The following is a 17,635-nucleotide window of genomic DNA, read 5'->3' as shown; positions in this document are numbered from 1 at the left end:
ACCAACAAACATTTAGGGAATTGGTCACTAGTAGACCCACCTCGCAAGAAATGTTATAAGAAGCTCTTCAGAGGGAAGGAAAATAGTGCAGGTCAGATGCTTAGTTTTGCATAAAGAAAGAACATTTGAAGAGGAAATAATAAAGGTAACATAAAATCCCTTATTTATTCTTACTTTTAAATGATCTAATAGGTAACAGTTTGTTAAAATAATAATAACAATAATGTATTTGATGATTGTAGCTTATGGATAAGTGAATGAATGTCAGCAATGCCATTAAGGAGTATCAGGAGAAACTGGGACTACTTTGTCATAATGTACCTTCACTACCTGAGAAGTGGCATTGTGTATTTGAACGTGGGCTCAGATTAGTGGTAAATTTATAATGTAAACGCAAGGGAAACTACTAAAAACTAAACAAAGAAGTGTAATCGGTGTGTAAGAGAGGAGAGAAAACAGAATCACAAAATGCTCGGTTAAACCCAGACAAGGTAGAAAGAGTGGAAGACAAAATAAAACAACAACAAAAAGCCAGAAACAAAGAACAAGGCAATGAATAAAAAACAATTACAAATATGGTAAATATTAATTCAACAATATCAATAATCACTTGAATGTGAATGATTTAAAACACCAATAAAAAGACAAAGACTGTGAGAATGATTAAAAAGTGTTATCTATATATGATATAATACAAAGACATAGCAAGATTAAAGTAAAGGGATGAAAAAAGACACACCATGCTAACACTAATCAAAAGAAAGCTGCGTTAGCTATATAAATTTCAGACAAAGCATACTTCAGGACAAGGAAAATCATCAGGGATAAGTGGCAGCATTACATAATGATAAAGGCATCAATTCTTCAAGAGTAAATAGCAATCCTTAAGGTGTAAGCCCCTAATTAAAGAACGTGAAAATATGTGAGGCAAGAACTAGTAGACCTGCAAAGAGAATATAATTCCATGAAAATAGTTGGGGACTTTGACATCTTTCTATCAGCAGTTGACAAATGCATCAGGTCGAAGGTCAGTGAGGATATTGTTGGACTGAACAGCACCGTCAATCAACTATGGTTGAAATTGCTGTAATCCTTCGTCCAACAGAAGCAGAGTACAGAGATTCTTCTGAAGCTCACATGTAACATTCAACAAGATAGGTCACATTCTGAGCAAAAAAATACACCTTAACCAACTTAAAGGAATAGAAATGATACAAGGCATCGTCTCAGGCCATGATGGAATTTAACTAGAAATCAACAACAGAAAGATAGGTGGATAATTACAAAATAACTAGAGAAAAAACAATATACTTCAAAACAACTCATGGGCCAAAAATTCTGAAGAGATTAAAATATGTTTTGAACTAAATGAAAATGAAAACACAGCTACCAAGATTTGTGAGATGCGGTGACAGTCGTGCTTAAGATAAATTTTATATCATTGAATGCATATGTAAGGAAAGAAGATCTAAAATTAATCATCTAAGCTTCTACCTTAGCAAACTAGAGAAAGAAGATCAACATAAGCCTGCAATAAGTGGAAGAAAAGAAACAGTAAAGAATAGATCAGAAATCAATGGCATGGAAAAACAGAAACTGATAGGGAAAATCAATTAAAAAAACAGTCAATCGAAAGTATTTTTGCGAAAGCATGGACATTGGTCGTATTTGATAAAGACTTTAAATCAGCTATTTTAAATACATTCAAAGAACTAAAGGAAAACAATGTCTACAGAACTAAAGTAAAGTATGAAAATGCTGTATCCTCTGGAGGGGACGAATGCTATTAGGAACAGCAGTTGGAAGGGAACAGAACCAAAAGTTGAGTGAAGCCTCTTTTATAAGGGCCTTAATTACATTCCTGAGGGTTGGAACCCTCATGGCCCAATTGCCTCTAATTACCAATTACCCCATCTCTTAATACTATCACCTTGGCAACACCTGAATTTTGGAGACAGCACATTCACACCATAGCAGGGCAGGAAGACTATTTGAAGAAATAATGTCCAAAAACATCCCAAATTAGATGAAAAATATTGATCTGCATATCCAAGAAACTCAATGACCTCTAAGCAGAAGAAATTCAAAGAGATCCACACCTAGAAACAAAATAATTAAAATGTTGAACGACAAAAGCAATGGGAAAATGTTGAAAATAGCAAGAGAGAAACAATTCATTATATACAAGTGATCCGTAGGATAAACAGCTGATTTCTCATCAGTAACCACGAAGGCAAGAAGGCAGCGGGATAATGTTCAAAGTGCTGAAAGAAAAAGACCCTTCCCAGCAAACTGTCTTTTAAAAATAAAGGCAAGTCCCTAATGGCATATGATGTTGAGCATCGTTTCACATACTTATTTGCCATATTTGTATGTTCTCTGTTGAGATGTCTGCTCAGATCTATTGCCCATTTTGTAATTGCTTGTTTATTTTTGAGTTTTAAGAGTTCTTTGTATATTTTGAATCCAAGTTCCTTATCAGGTACATGTTTTGCAAATATTTTCCCTAGTCTGTGGTTTATATTTTTATTATCTTAACAGAGTGAACGTATTGAATTTAAATGAAGTGTATTTTATCATTTTATGCTTTCATAGATTGTCCTTTTGTTGTTGTATCTAAAAAGTTATTGCCAAATCCAAGGTCACCTACGTTTTCTCCTAATTTATTTTCTAGGAGTTTTATAGTCTTCAATTTTACATTTAACTTTATAATCTAATTTGATTATATCTATTTAATTTGGGGAAAGGTATAAGTTCTGTATCTAGATTCTTGTGACTTTGTCTTTTTTGGGCTGTTCTGCAAGTGGATACACAGTTGTTATTCATTTGTGTGGTCTTCTAGATTCCCAGAAACATGCTGGAACTTTTAAAGCCCTCTATGGTCATCATATTCCCCAGTTTTTCTTTTCCAGTTTTTTTTTTGGTCAGCCTCTTGTTAATCCCAACTGGCAATGTAGCCTCAGGCAGTTCCAATATCAAACAATTGCCAATGACTATTTTTGACAAATGCCCTGGGGTTAAGCCTATTAACACAGAGCAAGCTTTGAAGGAGCTCAAATGAAGACAATCCCTGAGAATGAACTTTTCAGCAAGTTGCCAGACAGTTCAAATGGCTGCATTTCCCTGGGGATGGGGCTTTTGGGTACCTCCAAACCTGTTATGCCCTCTCCACTGGCTGCTAGGCTGCTGATTTTCACAATTAAAGTAGTTGTGAGGCTATTGGTTTTCAAGACCACTATGGAGCTGAGAGAAGGGAATGAGATTACGGCAAGTTAAAAAACCACCAATCTCACTGTTCTTACCAAGACTTAGTGATTTTTCATGAATAAACCCTGCTTGGACTTTTGCAAGTCTTAGATTAATTTCCAGATTTCTGAAAAAGTTGATTTTTGACATTTTTTTACAGGACTTTTATCGCTTTTATGGAGAAGTACGTTTTTGGAATTTTTTACTCTGTCCTTCTGGAAGTGTCTCCCTGTACTTTGATGTTTTTCAGTTGGTTAGTATGTCATGGAAGCCACTCCACATCAGCTCACAAAGATGTTCTTCATTCTTTTTTATAGTTGAATAGGACACCATTGGGCTGATAATGCATAATTTATTTAACCAGTTGCCTATGTATGGGAATTTAGGTTTTTCCCAATATTTTGCAAGTTGATGGAGTTTGGATGTGTTGTCCCCTCCAAAACTCATGTGGAAATTTGATCCCCAATGTAGCAGTGTTGGAAACTGATTGAGTCATGGGGGCTGATCCCTCATGGATGGATTAATGCTCTCCCTGGGGAAGGGGGGATTAATGAGTGAGTTCTCACTCTATTAGTTCCCGTGAGAGCTCGTTGCTTAAAAAGACCCCAGCACCTTCTCTCTCTCTTCCTTCCTCTCACTATGTGATCTGCTTGTACCCGCCAACTGCCTGCTGTTTTTCTGCCATGAGTAGAAGCAGTCTGAGGCCCGTGCCAGATGCCGCTGTCCCAGAATCGTAAGCCAAATAAACCTCTTTCCTTTATAAATTACCCAGTCTCAAGTATTTCTGTCATAGCAGCACAAAATGGACTAAAACACAAGTACAAACTATGCTGCAATGAACATAATTGTGCATATGTATTTTTGGACTGTTAGAAGTTCATCTTCAAGGATAGCTTCTAGAACTGGGATTTCTGGGTTCAAGGTTATAGGTATTGCCAAATTCTGTCTGGAAGGGTTGTTGCAAATTGCATTCTAACTAGCAATGAGAGTGCCTCTTTCCTAAAGAGTCATCAATAGATTTGGTTGTACACTTGTTAAAATTTTGCCTGTCCCAAAGGTAAGAAATAATATCTCACTGCAGTTTTAATTAGCATTTCTCCTATTGTGTATGAAATTCAAATATCTTTCGTATACTTAAGGGCCATCTTTATATACTTTATTGACTGAATTGTCTGTTTATATATTTTCCCATTTTCTTTTTTACTTTTTCTTTGTCCTTTGATGCTCAATTTTCTTAAAATTTCAAATTGCTCTTTATTTTTATACAGTTGCTAATCACAAATCATGCCTGAGAGCTGATATTTATTCTTGTGAAAATATTTCAGATCAAATAAATGCTGTTTCAGTGGCTAAGGGTCACTTTAATTAAATTCAACCTGTTTGACCAAGTCTTTAATCAACTGTTCTTAATTCGGGAAGACGTTCTGGAGACCAGCAACAATTTTAGAAAAGGTTCAGCAGACTGGGAAATTCTCACCATTCAAGCCAGACAGGAACTGAGATTCCACTACTGAATGAAAATTCTGTGTGGGGTTGGGAGTAGGGATCGGGAGAGTTACCAAGAAGTTTTATTTTAAAAAGCATCAGAAATTATGAAGCATCGGTCAGCATTTGTTAGTAAGGAAAACAATAGAGGCCAACAGGCATATGAAAAAATGCTGAACGTCACTAATCATCAGGAAAATGCAAATTAAAACTATAATGAGATATCATCTCATTCCAGTTAGACTGGCTACTCTCAATAAGACAGAAAACAAATGCTGGTGAGGATGCGGGGAGCCTGATCAAAAAGGCAGGCATGGTTTGTAAAGCATTATAGCTGATGTTACAAAAGCCAAATGCCACATGGATGGAGCAGCAAGTGGCTGAAACAGTATCTGTGTCTAGGTGGCTAAAAGCTGCACCTTGGCAGGATAGCTGTCTGTGACACAGAGTGGGGTCTGGAAGAAGCAGACACACCAGCCTTGGTAACGAATGGGGCTGCCTTCCCAAAGATTCTCCTGTATCCCCGGAGTGGGAGGGGCTTAGGCAGGAGGTGGGCATGAAGAGGCGTGTTTCAGGTTGGCTGGCATCAGAATTCAAAAGGTGCTCATTGATACAGTAGAGAGAAAGCAGTTCCAACATCTTCCCTAAAGAATGAGCTGGCTTTGGCCAAGAGATGACAGGACACTGGGCCAGAGCCCAGGGTCTGGGAAAGAACCTTACAGTTGTAAGTGACCTTGAGGCTCTGAAATATGATCGGTGGTGTGAAGTTTAAAAAATCTGAGGGTAAGAACAAGCCAGAGAAAGATCTGGAGAAGAGCCTGAGGAAACAGAATTATGACCTGTCCTAATAAGACAATGCCTAGCGCCACCATCTTTCTGTACAAATGGGACCTCGAAGCAAGGAGAGGGACAAGGGACATGCTAAAATGATACAACCACCGAATGGCACAGCCTCGGCTAAAATCCGTTTATTCTGCTTCTTGAGCCGCCACTTGAGCGTGTGTTCAAGGATCCTCTGGATAACGTAGCTCACGTGATCAAAGACTGAAGAAAAGTCTCGGGGCAAGGATGGGGGACGACTAGACTGGGCTCAGGCAGGACAGACAGTGTACGGACTGCAGGAAGATCAGCAGGCAGAAGCCTGGGGTGCCAACATTGAAAAGGCAGACTGAGGAAGAGTCCCCAGGCTGGACCCTCTTGAGGGCAGGCACTGGCCCTTCCTTACTGTTTCATGCCCAACATTGAGCACGCCGCCTGGAGAATAGGAAGTTCTCTCGAAATAGTTATTGGAGGGACAGAGAGGAGTCCAAATGAAGACTAGGGAAAAAGACATAGGAATGTGATGAGAAGGGCAGTGCGCTGTCGTTCGAGTCAGGAGAGTAGAGAGCTCCAAAAAGGAGGGAGAGGACGACTGTCAAATGCACCAGAGGAGCCAGGTACAGTCAGCAGCGTGTCGCAGATGTCGAGGAAACACTTTCACCCTCAAGGGCTCCCCAGTCTTGGTCTACGGTGCAGGCTTTCTCCCTGTGAGCACCAAACTTGGATATCCGAGCAATGGCTGGCCACGTAGAACTTGTCCCACAATGTCCCGTGTCCCCGAAGCAACATGGTTTCTTTCTTCCAAACCTTGGTCCTCCTCCTCTGCTCCGTATTTTAGTAAACGGCAATACTGACTCTGGTAGCAAACTTGAAACTGAAGAGTAATTGTAGACTGTTTATTTTTATTTACATTCAGAAAAATGTGCTCTTCTCGTGTACACTTTGATGAGTTGGGCAATGAACAGAGTCACGCAGCCACTACCACAATCAAGTCACAGAACAGTCCCATCACTACCCCCCAAAATTCCTCTCGTGCTCCCGCTTTGTAATCAAACCTCCTGCCTCACACACTTAACCCCTGGAAGCCCCCGATCCGCTCTCCATCCCTATGGTTTTGCCATCTGCAGGGTGTCATAGGAATGAAATAACAGAGTATGCAGCCTTCTCAAGCGGGCTTCTTTCACTCAGCATATTCCTCCATGTTGTTGTGTGTATCAATAGTTTGTTTTTTTATTACCGAGTAGTATTCCATTGGATGGGTGGGTCGCACTTTATCCATTCCTCGGTTGACTCAGTTGGGGGATGTTTGGGATGTTTCCGGCTTTTGTTGGACAGTTATGAATAAAGCTGCTACAGACATTCACTAAGGGGTTTTTGTATGAACATGTGTTTTCATCTCACCTGTGTAAATACTTAGGAGTAGAATTGCTGGGTCATGTGAGAAATGTATGTTTAACTTTACTAAAAAAACTGCCAGAATGACTTCCAAAGAGGCAGTACGATCTTGCATTCCCACAGCATTGCATGAGGCTTCCGGTAGTTCCACAACCTCACCAGCACTTGGTATATCTGGTTTTTTGTTTGTTTGTTTGTTTATTTTTGAATGTTAATAGATGTGCAGTGATATCTCATTATGGTTTGAAAGTGCATTTCCAAAACAACTAGTGATGGTGAGCTTCTTTTCATGTGCTTATTTGTCTTACGTGTGTCTTCTATATATCTTGTATGGCTCCATCATGTGTCATCTTTGATAAAGTATTTGTCCGACTATTTTATTCATTTTCCTAATTGTATCATTTGATCTTATTATTGACATTTGAAAGTTCTTGACATATTCTGGATACAAGTCCTTTGTAAAATATGTGATCAGCAAATCATTTCTCCCAGTCTATGGAGTATACTTTCATTCTTTTCACAGTGTCTTTTCTGCAGAGAAAATGTTTTAAATTTACATAGGAACCAATTTATCATTTTTCCATTTATGGATCATGCTTTTGGTATTGTACCTAATTTTTTTAATTCAAATTTTTTTATTTTTTTAGGGTCACACATTTTTTTCCTATTTCTCATGAAGAATTTTATACTTTTATGCTTTTCATTTAAGCCTATGATCCATTTTGAGCTAATTGTATAAGGTTTGAGGTATAAGTCAAGGTTCATTTTTTTGCACATGAATGTCCAAATGTTTAGGTACCATTGTTGAAAAGTGCTATTCTTTGTTCATTGAGTTGCCACTAAAGTTCTGTCAAAAATCAACCAATCATATTTGTGTGGGTCTATTTCTAGGTACTTTACTCTTTTTCTGTTGAGTCTGTCCCTCCACCCATATCACACTGGCTTGTTTGCTGCAGCTTTACATTAAATCTCACAAGCAGGTAGTATGAGTCCTCCAACTCTTCTTCTTTTCCAAATTTGTCTTTCTATTCTATCTCATATGCCTTTCCATAAAAATTTTAGAATCAGTTTGTTGATAATCACAAGAAAACTGTTGTGATTTTGATAGGACTGCATCCATTGATCAATCTGTAGAGAATTGACATCTTAATGATGTTGAGAGTTTCAATTGATGACCCTAGTGTGTCTTTCCATTTATTTAGGTTTTCTTTTATTTTTTCCCCAGCGTTCTGCAGTTTTCAGCATACAGAACCTGCACATACTTTGTTAGATGTATACCTAAGTATTCCATATTTGGGGCCTACTGTAAATGACACAAATGCTTTTTACATTATGCTAAGTGAAATAAACCTGTCACAGAGGAAAATAGGGCATGATTGCACTTACATAAGGTATTAAAAATAGTCAAACTCATGGAGGCAGAGAATAGAATGATGGTTGCCAGGGGCTGGAAGGAGGTGGACATGGGACGTCATTGCCCAATAGGTGTAAAGTTTCAATTATGCAAAATGAGTAAGTTCTAGAGATCTGCTGCACAACATGCTCACAGTGCCTATGGTTAATGATTTGGAATTGTGCACTTCAAAATCATTAATATGGTAGATCTCACATTGGGTGTTCTTACCACATTTAAAAAATGATACAGTAGAACACAAGGAAACTTTAGGAGGTGGTAGATAGAATTATTATCGTGGGTGTGTGTATATGTCCAAACTCATCAAATTGTATGTATTGAACATGTGCAGTTTTACGTACATCAATTACACCTCAATAAAGCTGTTACAAATGTCAGTTTCCAAATATTAATTGCTAGTATATAGAAACACGATTAATTTCTGTATATTGACCTTTTGCACTATGACCTTGCACTCTGACTCTTAAGCTGAGTACATGTAAGAGCTATTTTAGATTTCATTGGATTTTTCTACTTACACGGTTATGCTGTCTGCTAATAGAGACAGTTTTATTTCTTCCTTTCCAATGTGGGCATTTTCTTTCTTTTCTGTTTCCTTATTACACTTGCTAGAATTTCAAGTATGACATTGCACAAGAAGTAGTGAAAAGAGCCATCCTTGCCTTGTTCTCTGTCTGGAGGGAAAACAATCAATCTTTCAGCATTAGGTGCGATGTTAGCTTTAGGATTTTTATAGATGCCCTTTATCAGGTTACGAGAGTTACCTTTTATTCCTGGTTTGCAGACAGTTTTCTTTTTATCATAAATGGGGATAGAATTTTTCAAATGCTTTTTCTGCATCAATTGATATGATTGCGTGGTTTTCTTCTCTAGTATGTTACATTGACTAATTTTTGAGTGTTGAACCAGTCTTGCATTTCCAGAATAAACTCCATTTGGTCATGGTGCATTATCCTTTTTATATGTTGTTGGACTGAATTTGCGAATATTTTGGTGAGAAGTTTTACATTTATGTTCACGAGGAATACTGGTCTGTAGTTTTCCATTATTGTAATGCCTCTGTCTAGTTTTGGTAATCAGCTAATGCTGATCTCATAAAATGAGTTTGGAAGTATTTTCAACTCTTTCATTTTCTGAAGAGTTTGTGTGGTGGACTGAGTATTATTTCTCCTTTAAATGTCTGGGAGAATTCAGCAGTCAGACCATCTAGACTTGAAGTATTTTTATGGAAGGGTTTTAACTATAAATTAAACTTCTTTAGTAGAAGTGTGACTTTTTAGGTTACCTATTTCTTCTTTATTTTTAAATCATTATGCCCTGGGCTCTCCTGAGCCAGGGTGGTGGTGGACCAAGGGCCTCGGCCAAGACCCCCCAACACCAGAAGCCAGCCCAGTGACGACCACTGAGCTGCCACAGGAAGTGACCTGGGCTCTCCCAAGGTGGGGAAGTGGGGGGTCTTGGGCGTCAACCATGCCCCTGTGACATGTGCAACCAGCCCAGCAACGACAACCAAGCTGCAGCAAGAAGGGCCCTGGGTTCGTGAGCTGGGACAGTGGGGGTGAGGGCTTTTGCCACAACCCCCTGACATCTGTACCCATCCCAGTAATGAACAGGCCACCACTGGCTGTCCCCCAGTCTCCCCTGTGGGAATGAGGGGTGTACTACGGGCCTCAATCCCGCCCCTCCTTCCTCCTTCTTCCATCCCATTTCCTTCCCCTTTCCCTCTCCCCATCTCTCCCAACTGCTTTGAAACAACATCCAAGAATGTAAAAAATAATATTAATAAAATTACATTTTCGTTAAAAAAGAAAATTTAGAAGTGAGGGATTGCATACCCGCCTATTTCTTCTTATGTTATTTCTGTTACTTTGTATCTTTCAGAAAATCTGTCCATTTTATCTAAATTGTCATATGTATGGCATAGAGTTGTTCATGTTATTCCTTAATTACCCCTTTAATACCTATGGTGTCTGTAGAGATACCCTCCCTTTTATTCCAGATGTTGGTAATTTGTGTCTTCTCTCTCTTTTGCTTGGTCAATCTGGCTACAGGTTAATCAAATTTAATGATTTTTACAAAGAAACACCTTTTCGTTTCATTGATCTTCCCTAATAATTTTGGTTTCAATTTAATTGATTTCTGCTGTTATCTTTAGGATTTCCTTACTTTGGCATTCAGCTTGCTTTTAATTTACTTTTCTTTTATGTTTCTAGTTTCATGATGTAGGAGCTTATGTCGTTGGCTTGAGAGTTTCCTTTTCTCTGAAGGAAAGCATTGAATATTATATAATTACCCCCAAAGCACCGAAGAACAAACACTCCCACTGCCCCACCCTTGGTAGTCACGGTTCCATCCCAAATTTTCCTAACAAGAAAGTGGCCTAATCAGTGTTGGGCTCAGTTGCCAAACGCCATTATTCCAGTCCTTGGAGGTGTTGTCACTGACTTTTAGTAGGGTGAGATTTGGGGTCGCTTTGAGGGCCTGTAGCTGCTTACAGCATAGGGCAGGATGCAGCAAATGCCACTATGAGGTGGATGGCCTGCTGGTGATACATGTGTCTGCCTTTTCGGGGGAGGGGGTGACAGTGTCATCCCACGTACCTCACTCCATCTAGGTTCTGGCCAACTACACCCTCATGTTGCTCCCCCACCTCTATCCCCTGCAAACACATGCAAAATCACCAGGCCCTTTTCCTCCTTACTGGTGAGAGAGTGTCAAGGAAGAAATTTGTTTTCAGTGCTCGGCCGTGACCCAGACGTTATCCCTCAATATCTGCCTAACAGTGGACCTGTCTGTCTGACCCCAAGTCCGCCGGGCCCACCGCCCTCCCTCCCCTCCCACACCTGCCTCTTCCCTTCCTTCCCCCTCCCACATCACAGAACATGCAGACACACACTATATGTCACAACAGGCACATTTTATTTTGTCATCATAGTGTGCCGTCAGTGTAAAATTCGATGTCCATTACCCGGCAACCAGCCCTCTGGAGACTTCTCAGGTGGTTTTGAGGTCTCTGGTCTCACTTTTAAGTTAGTAGCTGCCCAGGCCATCTCATGAAATGCTGCAGATCTCCTCCTCACCTGAGGTGCTGGGCATCTCCTCATCACTTGACGTACTGGGCATCTCCTCGTCACCTGACGTGCTGGGCATCTCCTCGTCACCTGAGGTGCTGGCGGTCTCCTCGTCACTGGAGTTGCCGGGCATCTCCTCGTCCCTTGAGGTGCTGGGGATTGCCTCGTCCCTTTAGGTGCTGGGCATCTCCTCGTCCTTTCGGATTTGCTTCAGCTCTTTTTGCTGCAGTTCCTGATTCAGCCGGTGATAGTGGCCGAATAGTGTTGGCTTTTTCCCTTTTGGGGGTTGAATTGAGAGGGTGGTCATTCTTGCAGCAGCTTTTTTCCTCAGACTCCCTTGGGGGCGTCTTTTAAGCTTCAAGGTTGTCTTGGGCGCCTGGAAGGACAACAGGGCGATCACAGAAGGGCAACTGTTTGGGGGAAGAGGATGCAGGAGGCATGGGAACAGGGGCTTCCTGGGAAGGAGTGTGGGCTGAGGGAGGTTGTGCCAGGCGAGGACAGGGGAGGGGTCTTGGGAGAAAGGGGTCAAGGGGAAGATGAGACGGAGCTTGGGTGCTCATCTCACCTTGCCCTTTCCTCTGGACTTGGGTGGACAGGGGGTCTTCCCCTCCTTCCCCGCTTCGGTGTTTCTGGTGGGCTGTGGTGTCCTGGTCTCCTTCGCCATGTCAGCACTGCCTAGTGGTCTGTGCCAGGGCCCCTGGCCTCCCTATATATACCCTGCCCAGGACAATGAGCAGCCACACCCTAGGCATTGTTTGGTCAGCAAGCCCCTCCCCCAGCCCCTCCAGCGTGTCCAGGGAGGGGTGGCTTGACATCACAATGGCCCATCCTGACACCTCTGGGAGTGGGGGGAGGCCAAGGTGCCCTGGCTGGAAAAGGGGACATTTCCTTAGCACCCCTTCAGAGCCTTCCAAGCAGACCTGCCACACTCCTCACTGTTCAATTCTGGGGGGTCACAAGGCAAGGAGAGGGTGTCTCCTCCACGCCCTTCCCCACGGCCACCTGATTCAGTGGCTCATTCTGTCCTCTCCCTCCCTTCACCATTACCTGGTTTTTGTGTGTCCTACCTACCATCCACCCACAGTCATGCGGCCACACTTAAGTCTATGTGGACATATGAGTCATCCTACATCCTTCCTAAACATTTCTCTTATGTACCCTGAAGACCACTCACTTCCTGGCTGCCACCAGGAAACTTTTCCATCCCACTTGCTTTTCCCAGTGTTCACACAGGACTTCTCAGTTTTGTTTTCCAGATTGAAATCACTGCCTTCAGGCTGTGAGACTTGGTAAACAGACTTGCTCCACCTGATATTTGGTCTTGTTTCAAATTGGGGACCTGCTTATCTCAGTAGGTGTAGTACCAAGGCCTGGGTTAACAGGGGATGAGGCAGATATGTCCATACTGCAAGTTGTTCTGGTGTTTGCATGCAGAAAGCACAACCTAAAAGTGATCAGTGCTCCAGGGAAGAGCTTGGCTTAACCAGAGGGATGTGAAAAGCTCTTCTCAACATGTGTCCTCATTCACCAGACACTTGCCTTACTTTATTTTGCTGCTGATGCTGTTAGATCCTACATTTCTCCCTTCTCCTGAGGCCTTCTGGAGAAATAGACCTTACCTTACAGGAGGGCTCCTGAAGGAATTCTTTTTTATGAACAGCTATAAAAAGTTCCAGATTTTTGGAGGAGACACTTTATGATTGATTTCAGACCACTTACCTCCCTAGGTAGAAGGTCTTTCATTCAGCTTTTTGTCCCTGGAGGAAAAGGATGATAGAGTTAGCCACAGGACAGAGTGGCTATATTAATATCACACAGAGGAAGGAATATCATCAAGGATAAAGAAGTCATTTAATGATAATAAAGTTGTCAATTATCAAGAGAACAAAAAATCCAGAGCTTTTATGTTTCTTTTTTTTTCTTTCTTTTTTTTTTTTTTTGGAGTCCAACAGACCTCAATTTATTTATATATATATATATATATATATATATATATATATATATTTATTTATTTATTTTTATTTATTTATTTTTTACATGGTGTAATTCTGTTTAATAAGCCAGCATTTACAGAATATAATTTTATTTGAATTTAAAATTTTATAAAAACATTATACAAGAAATACATTTACTTATTATAGAAGAATTAGAAAATACAGCTAAGTAAAAAGAAGAAAATAAAAATTTCTTACACTCCTCTACGTAGAGATAACTACCACCAACTTTTTAGTCTGTGTATGAACTTTTAGACTCTTTAGACTTTTTTCCAATGTGCATACACATGTAAATCTTTTTTTTTTTTTTTTAATTTTATTTTGTCGATATACATTGTGGCTGATTATTGTTCCCCATCACCAAAACCTCCCTCCCTTCTCCCTCCCCCCCTCCCCCCCAACAATGTCCTTTCTGTTTGCTTGTCGTATCAACTTCAAGTAATTGTGGTTGTTATATCTTCTCCCCACCACCCCCGGTTTTGTGTGTGTGTGTGTGTGTGTGTGTCTGTGTGAATTTATATATTAATTTTTAGCTCCCACCAATAAGTGAGAACATGTGGTATTTCTCTTTCTGTGCCTGACTTGTTTCACTTAATATAATTCTCTCAAGGTCCATCCATGTTGTTGCAAATGGCAGTATTTCATTCGTTTTTATAGCTGAGTAGTATTCCATTGTGTAGATGTACCACATTTTCCGTATCCACTCATCTGATGATGGACATTTGGGATGGTTCCAATTCTTGGCTATTGTAAAGAGTGCTGTGATGAACATTGGGGAACATGTATACCTTCGACTTGATGATTTCCATTCCTCTGGGTATATTCCCAACAGTGGGATAGCTGGGTCGTATGGTAGATCTATCTGCAATTGTTTGAGGAACCTCCATACCATTTTCCATAGAGGCTGCACCATTTTGCAGTCCCACCAACAATGTATGAGAGTTCCTTTTTCTCCGCAACCTCGCCAGCATTTATCGTTCAGAGTCTTTTGGATTTTAGCCATCCTAACTGGGGTTAGATGGTATCTCAGTGTGGTTTTGATTTGCATTTCCCAGATGCTGAGTGATGTTGAGCATTATTTCATATGTCTGTTGGCCATTTGTATATCTTCCTTAGAGAAATGCCTACTTAGCTCTTTTGCCCATTTTTTAATTGGGTTGCTTGTTTTCTTCTTGTCAAGTTGTTTGAGTTCCTTATATATTCTGGATATTAATCCTTTGACAGATGTATATTTTGCAAATATTTTCTCCCACTCTGTTGGTTGTCTTTTAACTCTGTTAATTGTTTCTTTTGCTGTGCAGAAGCTTTTTAGTTTGATATAATCCCATTTGTTTATTTTTCCTTTTGTTGCCCGTGCTTTGGGGGTTGTATTCATGAAGTCTGTGTCCAGTCCTATTTCCTGAAGTGTTTCTCCTATGTTTTCTTTAAGAAGTTTTATTGTTTCAGGGTGTATATTTAAATCCTTAATCCATTTTGAGTTGGTTTTAGTATACGGTGCGAGGTATGGATCTAGTTTCATTCTCCTGCATATGGATATCCAGTTATCCCAGCACCATTTGCTGAAGAGGCAGTCCCTTCCCCAGTGAATAGGCTTGGTGCCTTTGTCAAAGATCAGATGGCAGTAAGTGTGTGGGTTTATTTCTGGATTCTCTATTCTATTCCATTGGTCAGTGTGTCTGTTTTTATGCCAGTACCATGCTGTTTTGGTTATTATAGCTTTGTAGTATAGCTTAAAGTCAGGTAGTGTTATGCCTCCAGCTTTATTTTTTTTGCTCAGCATTGCTTTGGCTATGCGTGGTCTTTTATTGTTCCATATAAATGTCTGGATAGTTTTTTCCATTTCTGAGAAAAATGTCTTTGGAATTTTGATGGGGATTGCATTGAATTTGTATATCACTTTGGGTAGTATGGACATTTTCACTATGTTGATTCTTCCAATCCAAGAGCATGGGATATCTTTCCATCTTCTTGTATCCTCTCTAATTTCTCTCAGCAGTGGTTTGTAGTTCTCATGATAGAGATTTTTCACCTCCTTGGTTAACTCAATTCCTAAGTATTTTATTTTTTTGGTGGCTATTGTAAATGGGCAGGCTTTCTTGATTTCTCTTTCTGCATGTTCACTATTGGAGAAAAGAAATGCTACTGATTTTTGTGTGTTGATTTTGTATCCTGCTACTGTGCTGAAATCATTTATCAATTCCAACAGTTTTTTTGTAGAGGTTTTAGGCTGTTCGATATATAGGATCATGTCATCTGCAAACAGGGACAGTCTGACTTCATCTTTTCCAATCTGGATGCCCTTTATTTCCTTCTCTTCTCTGATTGCTCTGGCTAATACTTCCAACAATATGGTGAATAGGAGTGGTGAGAGTGGGCATCCTTGTCTAGTTCCTGTTCTTAAAGGAAAAGCTTACAGCTTTTGCCCATTCAGGATGATATTGGCAGTGGGTTTGGCATATAGGGCTTTAATTATGTTGAGATACTTTCCCTCTATACCTAACTTATAGAGGGTCTTTGTCATGAATGAGTGCTGAACTTTATCAAATGATTTTTCAGCATCTATAGAGATGATCATATGGTCCTTGTGTTTGAGTTTATTAATATGGTGTATCACGTTTATTGATTTGCGTATGTTGAACCAACCTTCCATCCCTGGGATGAATCCCACTTGATCGTGGTGAATAATTTTACATATGTGTTGCTGTATTCTGTTTGCTAGTATTTTAGTGAGGATTTTTGCATCTATATTCATCAAGGATATCGGCCTGTAGTTTTCTTTTTTGGTTATATCTTTACCTGGTTTTGGTATCAGGATGATGTTTGCTTCATAGAATGAGTTTGGGAGATTTGCGTCTCTTTCATTCTTTTGGAATAGTTTGTAAAGAATCGGTGTCAATTCCTGTTTGAATGTTTGATAAAATTCTGCTGTGAATCCATCCGGTCCTGGGCTTTTCTTTGTTGGGAGCCTTCTGATAACAGCTTCAATCTCCTTTATTGTTATTGGTCTGTTCAAATTTTCTACGTCTTCATGGTTCAGTTTTGGGAGCTTGTGTGTGTCCAGAAATTTTATCCATTTCCTCCAGATTTTCAAATTTGTTGGCGTATAGTTGTTTATAGTAGTCTCGAATGATTCCTTGTATTTCAGATGAATCAGTTGTAATATCGCCTTTTTCATTTCTAATTTTGGTTATTTGAGTCTTCTCTCTTCTTTTTTTGGTTAGCCATGCTAACGGTTTGTCAATTTTATTTATCTTTTCAAAAAACCAACTTTTTGATTCGTTGATCTTTTGAATTGTTTTTTGGTTTTCAATTTCATTCAGTTCTGCTCTGATCTTAATGATTTCTTTCTGTCTGCTAACTTTAGGTTTGGATTGTTCTTGTTTTTCTAGTTCTTTAAGGTGAAGTGTTAGGTTGTTCACTTGCCATCTTTCCATTCTTCTGAAGTGAGCGTTTAATGCAATAAATTTCCCCCTCAATACTGCTTTTGCAGTATCCCACAGGTTTTGGTATGATGTATCATTGTTTTCATTAGTTTCAATAAATTTTTGGATTTCCTGCTTGATTTCTTCTTGGACCCATATGTCATTAAGTAGAATGCTGTTTAATTTCCATGTGTTTGTATAGTTTCCAGAGTTTCATTTGTTATTAATTTCTAGTTTTAATCCATTGTGCTCTGAGAAGATACATGGGATAATTTCAATTTTTTTGAATTTATTGAGACTTGATTTGTGACCTAATATGTAATCTATCCTGGAGAATGATCCATGTGCTGATGAGAAGAATGAATATTCTGAGGTTGTTGGGTGGAATGTTCTGTAGGTATCTGCCAATTCCAATTGGTCTAGTGTATTGTTTAGATCTTGTGTTTCTCTACTGATTCTTTGCCTAGATGATCTGTCTAATATTGACAGTGGGGTGTTCAGGTCCCCTGCTACTATGGTATTAGTATCTATTTCCTTCTTTAGGTCTAATAGAGTTTGTTTTATAAATCTGGCTGCTCCAACATTGGGTGCATACATATTTATGATTGTTATGTCTTCTTGATGGATCAGTCCTTTTATCATTAAGTAGTGTCCCTCATTGTCTCTTTTTATGGTTTTTAGTTTAAAGTCTATTTTGTCAGATATAAGAATAGCTACTCCAGCTCGTTTTTCTTTTCTGTTTGCATGGTAAATCTTTTTCCATCCTTTCACTCTTAGTCTGTGTGAATC

General features: G+C 39.6%; 1 protein-coding gene across 1 annotated transcript; it reads right to left on the bottom strand.

Moving 5' to 3' along the window:
• Positions 1 to 11,602: 11,602 nt before the first annotated feature.
• On the bottom strand, positions 11,603 to 12,094 carry LOC134368617 (spermatid nuclear transition protein 4-like). The gene is made up of 2 exons (XM_063085043.1): positions 11,996 to 12,094; positions 11,603 to 11,806 (listed from the first exon to the last, which is right to left on the bottom strand). The coding sequence occupies exons 1-2, from the start codon at positions 12,092 to 12,094 to the stop codon at positions 11,603 to 11,605; spliced, it is 303 nt and encodes a 100-aa protein (XP_062941113.1).
• Between the last annotated feature and the right edge of the window lie 5,541 nt (positions 12,095 to 17,635).

Source organism: Cynocephalus volans, chromosome X, assembly GCF_027409185.1.
Source record: "Cynocephalus volans isolate mCynVol1 chromosome X, mCynVol1.pri, whole genome shotgun sequence".
Taxonomy (NCBI): Eukaryota; Metazoa; Chordata; class Mammalia; order Dermoptera; family Cynocephalidae; genus Cynocephalus; species Cynocephalus volans.
The sequence above is the reverse complement of the archived record's forward strand: the minus strand, read 5'-3'. Positions and strand labels throughout refer to the sequence as shown.

Excerpts from the sequence above, each read along its gene's own strand:
- LOC134368617 (XM_063085043.1), bottom strand. The coding sequence starts at position 12,094 with ATGGCGAAGGAGACCAGGACACCACAGCCCACCAGAAACACCGAAGCG. Across the intron at positions 11,807-11,995 it reads AGTCCAGAGGAAAGGGCAAG|GCGCCCAAGACAACCTTGAA; the intron begins GTGAGATGAGCA and ends TTGTCCTTCCAG.